The sequence below is a fragment of the Phoca vitulina genome, unplaced genomic scaffold, assembly GCF_004348235.1.
Source record: "Phoca vitulina isolate PV1807 unplaced genomic scaffold, GSC_HSeal_1.0 scaffold26, whole genome shotgun sequence".
NCBI lineage: Eukaryota > Metazoa > Chordata > Mammalia > Carnivora > Phocidae > Phoca > Phoca vitulina.
The window spans coordinates 22,191,815-22,205,819 of record NW_022589729.1 but is presented as its reverse complement, the minus strand read 5'-3'; the positions used below and the strand labels follow the sequence as shown (position 1 = coordinate 22,205,819).

Below are 14,005 nucleotides of genomic sequence, written 5' to 3'. Positions count from 1 at the left end.
ATACATTTAACTCTTTCATCTATCTGGAATTGATTGATTGTGTCTTTGTAAATGGCTTCAAATTCCCTTGGAAATGAAAGTGATTAATAGAGCAGTTAATTCATTAATTAACATGGCGGGGAGGAGAAGCTGGTAGAAGAGGAGAGGTTGAAGATACGGGAGAGGAATGGGATAATTAATGGATCAAGGTCTGGGAGGGAAGGGATTGAGTGCTGGGCCAGAGGGTGCATAGGGAATGGCTATGAGGAAGGCTATGAGCCCAGTGCCCAAATCTCCGGTAACTGAGGGGTAGGGACAGTGGAGAGGGCCCGGGAGAGATGGCGTCAATGAGGACCAGTGAATGGTAGGAGCCAGGTGGCAGGAGCCTAGGGTCAGGGGGAGGTTTCCAAGTTTATGATTTGTGGGGGTCGGGATTGGCTGCTCTACCTTTGAGCCCAGTGGGATCTGGAAGATTACATTCCACTGGACAGGAATCCTGGGCACTTTTGTCAGATAAAGTGGCAGGTGGAAGGAACATGCAGAGAAAAGGCTGAAGGCACAAGGGAGTTGGTTTACTGTGGGCAGGGGATTCTAGACTCAGGCTACAAGGAAGGGTCTGAGAGGGAGGGGCTGTGAGGAGAGTCTATCCCCGGTCAGTGGAGGGGAGCAGAGTCAGGGAAAGTTAAATGAACCCGTTTGTACAGAGCATCATGGTTCGCAAAGCACTTCCACATATGTGTCTGCACGTGAGCTTCCCAGCAGTGTTTCGGGGCAGAGAGGTAATGGGGTTTGCCCAGAGGCAGGCAGGCCGGCAGGCACTGACCGAGTCAGGATGGGAAGCCAGGAGCCCTGATGCCCAGCCCGGATGCCTGAGCCTCCTCCCTGACCCCGGCATCGCCTTTATACACTCAGGAGCAGCGGCTTGGGATGGGGCCTAACGATCCTCTTTTCTCTCCTCTCTCTGCAGGACAGTAGTCCTCACTGCTGCCTTGCTAACCATGAATGGGATGGCCAACGTGAACTCTGCCAGCCGCCCCCACTATGCCTCCTCCATCCCTGTGCCTCGAGCTGCTTCCCAGACCAGGACTCATACACCGGGTGCCTCTCCCCAGCCGCGGCCACGCCAGGCCGGCCTGGCCCTGAGCCCCCAGCGTGCAGCCTCCCCAAGACTGGGCAAGGCAGGAGGTCCTTCCAGAAACTCCTCTCCTAAGGCCTCCCGGGGGAGAGGCTCCCCCAAGGCTTCTGGGGTGGTGAGAGAGTCAGCTGAGGGTGGTGAAGGCCTTTCCAGCTCCCCATGGAGCAGTCCCAGGGCAACCCCAAAAGCAGCCCTCTCCAGCTGGGCTGGGGCCAGAAGAGTTGGGGAGACACAAGGCACCCAGGGAAAGAAGAAGGTGGCTCAAGAAGGGATTCCAGTCTGCCAGAGCCGGGGCAGGAGCCCGTCCCGAACAAGCTCTCGTGGAGAAACTCAAATACCAGGGGCTCCTGAAGGTCGAAAACTTCCTAACTACCCAGGAAAGGATCAAAGAGATGCAAACTACAGAAGTTCAGGGGTCCCCAGGTCTTTGGAGCCTGATGCCGGGGCAGTATCAGGGGCTTCCTCCCCAGGGTGCAGCCCCGTGCCAAGCAAACGCCCCTCCCCCACCCCTGGGGCCATCAGCTTCGCCTCGGGCCATCAGCAGAGTCAGCCAGTCACCGCCACAGTGGCCCCCTTCCAGTACAGGTGAGCTGGGGGGAGCAGGTGGGGAGGGAAGCAGGGAGGCATGGAGCTGGGACCCAGCAGCCAGCCCGAAGAGGAGGGGGCCTCGGTCCATCAAGTACATCATTTTTTTAATAAAAATATCTTTACTAAAATGGCCACATTAAGTAAACTAAATTTTAATTATTAAGTGTTACACAGTTTTGAAATGCTCAAATGCAAATTAAGTACCTCTCTGGCTAGCCTGACTTCCTGGGCTTTTTCTCTGCACTTGTGTGAGGAGAAACCCACTTACATCTAGGGTTTAGAAAAGCTTGTACACCATTCCCGGGACACGGCAGGGCGGGGGGGGGGGGGGGGGTCCCCCGCGGGCGGCGGAAAATCTGGGGGGGGGAGGGGGGGGGAACTACTAGGAGCTTTCACTTGTACTAGAAGCCAACAGTGTGACTTGGTCTCTGAAATGTTCCAGGCACTCTTACACGGTTAGAGACATCCGGGGCCCAGGACCAGGAAGCCAGTAGTCCCACTCTATTCGCCATGTGGTCATGCCTCTTTTAGAGTATCACAGTTAGGAACGCCACCTTTTAAAAGGGCATCGATGCCCAAAAACACATTTCAAGAAAGGTGAACAGGTTGGTGAGGGATCCAAGAAAGGCGTTAGAAGAATGATTAAAGGAGCTGAAGCAGTTTACTTTGGAAAAGGGAGGCTTAGAGAGGGTCTGAGAGCTGTTCTCAAATATTTGAAGAGCTGTCATGTCATAAGATGGATTAGATTTACTTGGTGCGGCTCCAGAGCACTGAGTTGACGTCACGGTGGTTAGAAGTCAGTTTGAGACAAACTGGAAGCTCAGGAGGAAGAACTTTCCAGCAACTGGAGAGGTTTACAAATGACTGATAAGGCAGTGAGCTTCCCGTCATGGCAGGAATTCTAGCTGACACTGTGATCAAAGGAAGTTCTCATTTGGGTGATCCCTGCCTCTGGGAGCATCTCTTCTGCCTGATGTACCGCCCACACAGCTCGCCCATGTTCCTTCTCCTAAGGAGCTCCTCCTGTCTGTGTCTGTCCGTCTGTCCCTCGTGACCTCCACTGAGATTCTCCAGCTGGTGAGAGAACTCAAGGAAGCACACATGCAGGGCAGACCTTCCTTCGAATGGCCTTTTCCCAATCAGTACAGTGTCTCCCTGGTGACTCTTTGGCTTTCTTCTCCTACCTGATTTCCTTCTACCTGACATCCTTCATTTTGAATTCAACCTTCGGGAAAAGTGTCTGGGCATTAAATTGTTTAAGATTTTACATTATCTACCCTACACGTCCCCTGGCAGATTTAGACTCTGACATTTTCCAGAGGTCAGAACTTCTTCCTTTGAACATTTCAATGTAACCTGAACAGAACCGTGTTTCTTCACTCAGCAAACATTTATTGCATGTTTGCATTTCAACAGAAATGGAAATGTGTTGTACCAACCTGGCGGGGGGGGCAGCTTTCTTCACCATCCACCTCCTAGACCTTGCCTGTTTCAGGCCCTGGGTTAGGGCTGCAGGGAGGGCCGTGGTTCGGGCAAGGGCGGATTAGGACGAGGGACACCCCTAGGTGCCGCTGGAAGATGGGAGAGAGCCCAGTACACCCCATGGGGCCTGGCATGCCTGCCACGGGTCACTCTGCCAAAGGCCAGGCTGGGCTACCCTTGCGAGTTGCATAGCCAAGGAGGTACCATCTGCTCCCTAGAAGGCGCAGACATCCTGTTTTCTTGGAAATCTCCTGCCCCCACCCCCCGGCACCTTGGCCTGCTGCAAAGTCCCAGCTGCTCATGGGAACAGAGGTTATCGTGCTCCCTCCCCATCTCCAGCCCTGTCCTGCCCCACCTGCTTCTCCAGGGAGCAGATCGCCAGCCTTCTCTTGCCCTGCCCTATCCTCCATAGCCGTCTCTGTCCACGGGGTCTGGGTGCAGTCCTTCCCAAGGAAGTCTATCTCCTGCCTCCTCTCTGACCCGCCACCGCCTCCCTCTGGTCCCCCCGGCTCTCTGGACCCCAGAGAAGGCGTAAATGCCTCTCAATCCGCTCTCCAGATCCCCTGCTCTCATATAGTGGTTTCCGCAGATCTTCAACCTCATTCTCCTCTGCTCTCCTGGAAGAGAGCCCTTTACAGCTTCAGTATCCTGGGGCTGCCTTTTTCCACCTGCCAAGTGTTCTCTTTTTCCCAAAGTTCTCTCCTTCCCTCCTCAGGCTGGCCTTTGGTCAGACTTCAGTGAGGAGGGTGCAGTCAGTGGGGTCAGGAGGGTAGGGTTATTGGTTTTCTTCTCTCTGGTTCAACCTCTAACCAGCTTCCGGCATAGATGACGCTGTCCATTCGGGCTGGAGAGTGAGGGGAGGCCTGGGGCCCTGGCCGAGTTTGGGGAGGTGGAGGCAGGCAGAGATGAGAGTGTAGAACCGACTGAGGTTAGAGACACGGAGGCCGCCTTCCTCGGTGCTCCTGGGCCAGTGCACGCCCACTCAGCCTGGCAGCATAATTATGGCACCAACAAGCATGACAGCAAAGTATTTGTATTTCTAACGCTAGTTCTTGCTACCTGCTCTGGGTCAGGCGGTGCTTAGCTCTACATATGTGATGCTATTCAGTGAAACATGTACATTACCTAGAATTCCCTCTCCCCAGTAGAATGCCCTATTGCTTTCTCACCAGTATGTTGCATCCCTTCAAAAACCCAAGTCTATATTCATTTCTTCCAAGAAACCAACCAACTCCAGTTTTTCTTTGTCCCCCTGATATTCGAACATCAGGCTGATATTGAATTGACAGCAGTACATGGTGAGCGACCCCCTCAGACCGAGCACTCCCCAGGGCAAGATGAGGTCTCCTGCTTTCTCTGAGTACCCCCTACCCTGCTCTATCGCAAGCCCCCAGCTCAGGGGCCTGCAGACACACAAGAGCCAACACTGCCTGCGTGGCTTAGAGAGAGCCACGCAGGAGCAGCAAACACCTCACACAACCCTGGACTGTCAGACTGATCTGGGCCTTGGAGGCCATCTCTTCTATCCCATGATGGAAGTGGGACCCGGAGGAGGAGAGATTTGCTCTGCATTTCACTGTGAGTTAATAGCAGAGCTGAGCCCAGAGTCCCAGCCATCCGGGTTGAAAAAAAGGAAAAACTGGAGAGAGAGGAAGACAAATCTCAGTAGCACTGGAGACTCACAGGGTCCCCCGGCCCAGCCCCCGGCCCCAGGACCAGACGTCAACTTTCCCTCCTGCCTGCACAGCTCTCCCCGCCCCCTCCTGCCAAGCTGCCAAAGGGTCCATTTAGCTGGAGACAGCGGGCGGACGGGTGGGCGGGCCAGCTCTGAGAGCCCGGGGTAATTGCCTATAATAAAAGCTCCCACAGCCTTTGTTCCTGGGAGCGATTGTACGGTTGGGGTTGTGCTCAGAAGTCTGCGTGCACTTGGGAGCTGGTGCCCGGAGACCTCACCCTTCCTTCCTGCTGCCACACTGGCCCAGCGAGGACTTATGCTCCCAGGAGTCGCTGTGACCTCAGCTGAGCCTACCCCTCCATCTTCCCTGACCTCCTCACTGCCTGGACTGTGAGCAAGCCCAAGGAGGCCTGCGTGCCCCCTAAGCTCTCATAAGGAGTCGGTGACCTGCGCTTCAGAGGAAGCTCTTCCCTCTGTGTGTGAACATGGCTATAATCCAGGCACAGCCTGAGGGTAGGGACCATGGCAGGACGCAGGACCCAAGGCCGGGAGTTACTCTGGGTTTCCTCTGTCCTGTGGGCGATTTGTGTTCCTGGGATCGGTGGAACACCAAAGGGTGACTGGCATCAGGCATCCCAGTGCCCTCACGAGTTCCCCTATTGCCCCTACCACTGGCCTCACTTTGCCCAAGTCCTGCTTCATGCTGAGTACACACATGTATGCATGCTTGCCAGGGAAGGCCCAGCCCAGAGGGGTGCAGAGCACCAGCACGGGAGAAGAACCGAGCTCCAAGGGGGTATCCTTAGACCCTTGGAGAAGCTTCAAGGCCAGGACAACCTCTGTGATGAGTGACCACCCCTTCTCTGTCCCACAGGCTTCAGACGGACCAGGAACCTGGCCCCCTCCCTCAGGCTAGCTGGGTCCTTGATGGCTACTCCGGCTGCCCTGTTGGGACTGAGGAGAGCTTCTCCTATGCAGGTGAGTGTTCGAGAGGAAAGACTTCCTCCTGGGCTGGGGAGGCCACTGGACTAGGAGTCTCACTGCCCCTGTGGGAGAAGAGACGTGGCTAGACAGGTCTTTCTCTTCACAATGAGCCATCAGCCTGTGAATTGCACTTTGAGTTTTTGCCATGCTTGGCTCAACCCAGGGCTGGTCCATCAAATCCAGGGGCACGTCCAAGTCAGGAGAGGAAAGTGGCCAGTGGGTGCCCTGTTTATCCAGTGCTCAGGTCTGGGAGTCACCAAGGCCATGACAAAAAAAAGTAACGAGCTGGGAGATTGAGAACCAAGAGCCCGGTTCCAAGCAAAGCCCAGATGAACAGTGGAGGTGCTGGGAACCAGCGAGGCAGCCCAGAGCCATCTGGCTAACTGCCTCACAGCTGCTGCCTCTCCCAGGACCACTCCCACACCTGTCACCTTACCTGGGGCACCCGGTAGTCACAACATATCACCTGATGCATGTCGTACTGGTGCCTGAGCCTCAGGAGCCAGAATGTGAGGCTTACCAAGAAGAGCCCCAAACCTGGAACACAGTGATGCTCTGTAGGGGCAGAGATGCTGCGTGTCCCCAGGTGCATCCTCAGGCCAGTGTCTGGCCCCCGGCAGGTGCTCAGCAGGTGTCTCTGGCTGAATGACTGGTGAGCGGATGGGTGAATGCTTGTGTGCCATAGGTCAGGTCCTAGATGGGTCAGATTCTAAACTCTTAGCGGGGTTTAGGTGTGTGTGTTGATATTCCTGCAACATTAAAAAATACCTAGAGGATGACTGTGTACGCACGAGAGGTACTCGAGACTCCACACTGCAGGGCACCAGCTCTGTCTGTCCTTTAGTTTCCAAAGGGGGCTTGTCCTAGGAAAAGGATGAGCTTGCTTTTGGCAAACCTGAGATTGTCCAGAGGTTTTGTCTTAGCTTCATTTCGGTGCTTGGCTCCGGTGGGCAAAGTTCGGGTGTACGACACAGCCTGACCCTGATGCCATTGGACCCCAGTAGAATGCCATTCCTGCTTTCTTCGTCCCCTCTGTGCAGGTGGTTGGGTGTTCCTCTAGGCTGGGGGCGGGGCCCTTTGAGCCTTCTGCCAGCCTGGGCCCCAGCAGTGGTCTTGGGGCCGTTGTGACCCCGAAGACAGAGAAGCAACACTCACTCCATGGCAAGCCTTGTAGAGGAGGTTTGTGGGGGTGGAGCCTGGGCATCTAGAAAGTGAGCCATTGCCTCCCACAATAAGTATGCCCGCAGAGGAACCAGGGCATGGCGGGGGACAAAGGAAACCAAATGTCACTGGCACTGAGAAACCATCAGAATTAGAATGTGGTAACCAGGAAACTATGTGGAGCTCTATTTTTACATTTGCAGTTTTGTTAGTGTAATGGCTTCCTTATGGGTATGCCACACTGTGGGAGTCTAATGATCTCCACCTAACTAGGCTCTCGTTCATAATCATTATCCGATGAGCTAGGGAGAGGACTTTCACTTTTAGCATCTGCCGCAGCCTGACTTTAGGAATCCCCCAGGCTCGTCAGCTGGAAGACCATCCTTACCAGCCAGCTCTGAGCATGTCCGATAGATCCCAGGTTGGGTTCCTCGGTGAGGTGGAGTGCCGGTGAACCTTTGGAGGTGGGAGAAAAGGAGGAAGCCTTGCTTCCTCCAAGGCTCCTGGGGAGGAGAAACCAGGTTCACTGCCTCTGCTCTGCCACGCCCTAGTCATCATGGCGATCCATGTTGGCCAAGGCTATGCTGAGCATGCCGACGGGTTGGATGGAGAGAGAGATTTAGGGTCTGCTTGTGCTTTGTAGGGGAACCTGCACTCTAAGCCTGAAGAAAACAGAGATGAGAAGGGAGACGATGGAAGACTTCCATTTTATGCCCTGTTCCCCTACCTCTGAACTTCACTCAGAGAATGACATGATTCATTCATTCTTTTCTTCTTTTATTCAATCAACAAACCATCAATGAGTGTTTGCCTTGTGCCAAACACCGTGCTCAGCACTAAGGTAAAAGATGAATAAGGGGTACCTGGCCGGCTCAGTTAGGAGAGCATGCTACTCTTGGTCTTGGGGTCATGAGTTCAAGCCCCACATTGAGCATGGAGGCTACTTTAATCATAAATAAGTAGATAGATAGATAGATAGATAGATAGATAGATAGATAGATAGATAATTTAAAATGGCATTCCTATAGAAAAAAATAAAACAAAGAGATGAATAAGACTCTGAAACTGTTTCAAGGAGTTCATAGGCTAGAGATTCACTCCAGTGAGTCTGACCCAGAGGATCGGTTGGCAGTGACCTGCCCTTGTAGGAGCTGATCCAGCAGCCCAGTCAGTCCTGCCCACATGAAGCCCTCTAGCACGAGGAGGACACTGGCATTATGCTCCTCAATTTGTAGAAGGATATTTGGGTGCCTTGGAGAATAGAATACCATATCCTATATTGGTGTCATTCACAGAACCCAGCACAGTTATTGACCATGTGATTCCCATATCAATTTGTAGACGACAAGGGGCAGGTCTGCTTTCTTTTGTAGCTCAAACATCCTTCCTTCTTGTTTGTGAACCCGTCTTGCTCCCCATGACCTAGCACAGTGCCCGCTGATCAGTGTTTGGTGAAATGGTGAATTGAGAGAGTGAATAAGGAACCCAAGGTCAGGGGTTGTGGAGTCATTGATCCTCTGTGGGCCGGCTTCTTGCTGGCTGATGAGGAACAACCAGCCTTTCTTCTGTTCTCTTCCCAATATGGTCCTCTCAGGCATCCAGGCATCTGGGGGGACAGAGGCCTTGAGGGGAGCAGGGAAGACTAAGACCTTTCTCAGCCTTGTACTACTTTCTTCCTTATTCTGCCTGGGAATGGAGTCCAAATGAGGTGGAATAAGCTTTGTAGAGCAGGAAGAGAATTTCCCACGATGACTTGCCACCACACAGCGGTGTTGGGACTTGGCCTTCGTATGTCCCAGGGGTGTTCTGCACCTAGCCCATGGGTGTTTGTGTGTGTGCCCTGACGCACTCTTGGCTCGCTTGGCTGTGCTGGTGAGGGCCCCGTGCTGGTCCCATCTGCCAACACTCCCCTTGGTTGCCACCATCAGATCTTAATTTGGAAAGCCAATGGAAGCCAGTGCTGACATTTCTGTGTGCCCACATGTGTGAGGCCGTGTGCAGGAGGACTGGGAAAGGTCGCCCCGAGGTTGACACAGGTTCCTTAATTACTTCCACTTTGTGGCATGTTTGACTGAGTGCTAAGTGGACACATAATGAAGGGTACTTTCTCTCACCATCACATGTGTTGCTGGGGAACAAGCTAGAGCTTCCTCCTTGCCTTGCTTCTCACACAAGGCTTGATATATATAGAATAGGAGGGGCAGTGTAGAGTTTGGCCTCATGCTGGAGTTGTTTTGTTTTTCTCCTTCTTTCTTCTCCCTTGTCGAGCCGACTCCATCTTGAAGCCTGAATTAAGTTTTTTCATGTTTTGTGGATTTGGGAGCAGGGATAGAGTCCCCCTTCTGAGAAAACTTGCATACCTGGTGTGCCCTCGGCCGGGGGGCAGGAGAGAGGTCTGGTCACTGCATTCCCTGGGAGAGGAATTTGTTCAGGGCTCTTAGGTGGCTCCAGCACAGTGGGGCAAGCCCCCTGTGCTCTTCTGGGGGCTTCAGGCCAAATCCAAGTATCCCAGGGCTACTGATGACTTGGAAAATCAAAGAACACAGGAAGTCAAAGCTCTAATGAACTTTCCCCATCACCCACATGTGGCCTCATTTTCCATGGGGAGCGATGTGGCTCAGAGAGAAACAGACCTGTTCACGACTGCCTGGTTCGTTAGCAGGGGAATTGAAGCCAGGACTCCTGCCTTTTGGTGTCCCCAACTCTAAAATGACCAAATGGTAACCATGACTACCATTTATTGAACACCTACTAGGTGCAGGGCTCCGTGCTAGATGCTTCCCGTGAAGTCCTTCACGAGCATCTTATGCAACCCTTTGCAGGTGGAACTGTTATTCTGTGGAATAGATGAGGAAACTCCAGCTCAGAGAAGTTACATGAACTAGCTTGTCCGGGGACACACAGCTAGGGGGGCTGTGCCAGGATTTGAATCTGGGCTTGTCAAAAAGCCCAGCCTTCCAGCCCTTCCAGCGCTGCTCCCCTGCCTTCCCGCTGCTCCCAGCACTCACTGGGTCACTGGCACACTGTCTCCCTTAACCTCCGCCAAATGGTGGGGAAGGAAACAGGGTCAGGGAGCCACAGTCCTGCTGACATCTTCCTCAACGTGAGCAAGCCCTGGGATGTCACCGGCTTCTCTGTCATCCTAAACCTGTGTCATTTCATGCTGAGTTCACACCGCCGTGTCCCCTGCCCTCTGGGGACTTTCAAGCTGAGCTGAGCCTGATGTCCCAGCCATCCGTGGAGAGAGGACGTGCAGACAATTGACTAGAAAACACAGGCCGAGTTCAGGGGCAGATGGTATTAGCTCTGTTGTCAGGGCTCAGGCAGCTCTGTGCCGCTGTGGGCCAGAGGAGGCTCGGGAGTTCGGGGGTCTCTGGAGGGCCGGTTTGGATAAACAGGGTGGCCGTCTGGGACCAAGGAGGCTTCTAGGAGCTGGGAGGGGAGGTAATAATAATACCGCGTAGCATTGGCTAGCACTTGCTGTGGCTTCCTCTGCATTAGGCCCTGCCAATAAGCACCTTCAATCCTTCTAACAACGTGTGAGAGTTGGAACAGCTCCCCAGCTTCGTATCACAGCTTTACCACTTGCTAGCTGTGCGGCCTTGGGGAAATGATCTAATCTCTCTGTGCCTCCATGATGATGACAGTACCTTCACGATGAGGACCAAATACACCAGTGTATAAAGTGCTTAGAGGAGCACTGATACATAGTAACTGCTTAATATGTGTTATTGTTCGTTATTGAGGAGAGTGCTGTTACTAACATGCCCACTTTACAGATGAGGAAATGAGGAAAGGCTATGCGACATGCCCAGGGTGGTCCAGCCGGGATTGGAACCCAGGCAGCTGGCCTTCGGAGGTCACTCTCTTAGCCATACATGCCATGACCTTGCTGGAGGGAAACATGTCCCGAATCCTGGGGTGCCACCGGGAGGCCGGGAGGGGCAGCGGGATGAGCAGCAGGACAGAGCCTAGCTCTGGGGGGGCCTGTGAAGGAAGAGGCCAGAGAAGTGAGGTCATCTGAGGTATCCTGCTGGAGGAGTTTGAAATAGAAACTAGAGGGATCTGGATTCTATTTCTTAGGAGGAGGAAGGGGGAGGGAGGAGGCTGAGTGACTTCTCAAGACAGCATTTGGCAGGGAATGGGATTAATCTCCAAGCAGTGAATTTGACCCAGTGGGAGCCATTTTAGTGGAATGTCAAAATGGTTCTCCTGTAGAGAATTGTCCCCTATACCCCGTACCTGTCTGACCTCGACTCAGCTTCCTTCTGGCAGGTTTCTGGAGATTCAGCTCTCCCAACTGAGAGGAACTTCTTTAGTTCTTCCTGGGAAGCCCTGGCCTCTTGTTTAATTCTTTCTCTGTGTGCCTGTGGGCCACAGGAAGGCCCTGAGGATAAGGATATGTACTGGGAGGAGGTAGGCCCAGTTACTAGGAATCTCTCCAGATCCGACTACCCCGTACAACTTCAGAGTGTGACCTAGGGGGCTCTGGGGCTGCTAGAAATTTCAGCCATGGGAGGAGGAAGGAACCTGAACTATTTGCTAAACTTTCACCACTGTCCTTCCATGACCAATGGAGAGAAACTTCCATGACTAATCCAGAGAAACCCTGTTTCAATGATGCCCTAAAGACTTGACTTCACAGGTCTTTGTCCCATCCCTTGAGGCAAAAGCTGGCCAATCCTGTTCACAACTTCTGAGAAACAGGGTCTCCCTGGGAAGGCCTGAGGCAGATGGAGAGCCTGCAGGCAGCTTCATCTCAAGGAGCCCTGGCTCCAAGAGAGGCTTTAGTCCCTCCCTCTGGCACACTGAATGGGCAGAAACCGGAACACAGTGCCCCCCCTTCCCTGCACTTCCTCTATCCCCTTGATAAGAGGATTAGGGTCCCCCACTGAGAGACTTCCCCCCCCACAATAAGGCCGCCCAGCAGGCTTACACGGAAGGAGCTCTGGGGAGAGGCAGTTGAAGAGAGTGAGCGACATAGACACAATAAGCAGGAAGATTAAGTGCTGAGAATTACCCCAGTCATAATATTCCTTGTCCTGAGTCCTTTAAGAGGCGGAAGGAATCAAAACCCCGCCTTCCTGTGTGTGGCTCCCGGGCTGTGGGAGTCCTGTGGCTTCAGAGAGAGCTGAAGATAATTAAAGGGTCAGGGCAGAGAGAGGGTCAGCGAGTGTGGGGTCATCCAAGCCCTGGGGGGGAGGGGACAGGACAGAGAAGTGGTTAGTCTTAGTCATCCCTTCTCTCAAGAAAATCGTTCCACCTCCACAGAGGGCTGGAGAAGCAAATGAGTGTGTTCTGTGTTGAGAATGATCGAGGTCACATTGATAAGAGAACTTCCAAGTGGGAGGAGAGCTCAGCCCCATCAGAAGTGGAGGGCGAGCAGCTCTTGTGTTCACATAAAGACTGGCACAGTCCAGGGGCAGGAGCTTGACCCAGTGAGCTCACTGCATCCTTCCTGCCTGAGAACCTGGGTTTCCATGGGGCAGGAAGAAGCACAGAGGTGGTAAGCTCCTTGTGATGAAATCAGACTGGGTGAAAGGTAGAGTTCTCATCATGCTTTGAGACTCCCACCCACCACACCAATGACTATTCTTAACATTTGCAGAGCAGTTTTTATATACTCAGTAATTGCCAGTGATTATTCTATTAAAATTCAATGAAATATGAATCCATGGCATTCCTGTGTTAAGTTTAATGTCTCTTTAAAAACCTAACAAGGGGCGCCTGGGTGGCTCAGTTGTTGGGCGTCTGCCTTCGGCTCAGGTTGTGATCTGCCTTCAGCTCAGGTCATGATCTCTGGGGTCCTGGGATCGAGCCCCGCATCGGGCTCCCTGCTCCGCGGGGGGCCTGCTTCTCCCTCTCCCTCTCCCCCTGCTTGTGTTCCCTCTCTCGCTGTGTCTCTTTCTGTCAAATAAATAAATAAAATCTTTAAAAAAATAAAAAGTAAATAAAAACCTAACAAAAACTCTCATAAAGCACAGAGGTGCCCACTGAGAGAATGGTATAGCCATGATACGTGAGCGTCTTTCTCTCCAGAGTAGTAAGAAGGTCCCCAGCTGGTTCTGGGTCAGGTGGGTAAAGGTTTCCCCCTACTTTTGCAGTTGTTTTTAACTTTTTAGCATCAAGGACCTCTTTCAGAACCTGGTTGTCTCCCCAGACAAATGGACTCTTCACAACACAAAACTTATATTTGACGGTTGGTTTCACGGACCTTCACAAACCAGTTTGTGAACACACATTAGGAAGTTCTCCCCTTCAGTAATAATATCACAGCGTTGGCCAGACAACCTCAGGTTTGGACCTTTTGTTTTTTCTCATCAGGTTTTTGGGTTTCCTTGGCCCACAGTGAGGTAATGGGATTTATTACAAATGGGTCGGTTCTGCTCTAAAGCAGAATGTTGAGTATGATCTTTGAGGTTCCACTTAGTGTTGTGATTCAATGACCTTAAAACAACCAACTCTGCATGGACAGGTCAGATTTGATTCTAGGTTTGCCCGTATAACAGGATACATGCACACAGGCAGTTTGTGTGTCTCCAGCCAACACACGGGCACAGCTGCACGCACACAGGCTACCCTTGTCCCTCGTCGTCCCCCCTCACAGGCCTGTGGTTGCCATGACAACTGATCTGGGCTGGTCCTAGTCTAGGGGCAGTGGACCTGGGTGTTGCAGAGCTCATCTGGAGCCCAGTGTGCAATGAACACCCCAATGGATGTGTATGGAACAGTTGCCATGGCAACATACAAGCCAAACACATGTGGGAAACATCTAAGACTTCTTATCCTGGTCTCTTTATTAGCGCAAGGAGCACAGGGATCTAATTTTAAATGAGTGCAATTTCAGAGTCGTCTAGATTAGGTGTTTTCCTTCGGCCTTTCCCTGCTGTAAGGCCATGAGCAGAGGGATTCGAGAGGTTCTCCACCCCGTACTTCCACCTAATTTCTTACGTAACCAACGAGAACACGTTTCATTACAGGAAAATGGAGGCATTCTCTTA

The 14,005-nt window shown here is 52.7% G+C and overlaps 1 protein-coding gene across 4 annotated transcripts in view; it reads left to right on the top strand.

The window, feature by feature from the left end:
- The first annotated feature begins 946 nt into the window (after positions 1 to 946).
- NAV1 (neuron navigator 1) overlaps positions 947 to 14,005 on the top strand; it is a 168,605-nt gene continuing 155,546 nt past the window's right edge. For all 4 annotated transcript variants that reach the window (XM_032422315.1, XM_032422314.1, XM_032422312.1 and 1 more), the window contains exons 1-2: positions 947 to 1,699; positions 5,734 to 5,837. In XM_032422315.1, the coding sequence (XP_032278206.1) occupies positions 978 to 1,699; positions 5,734 to 5,837 (826 nt within the window). In that variant the 5' untranslated portion in view covers positions 947 to 977. The remainder of the gene's footprint in view (positions 1,700 to 5,733; positions 5,838 to 14,005) is intronic.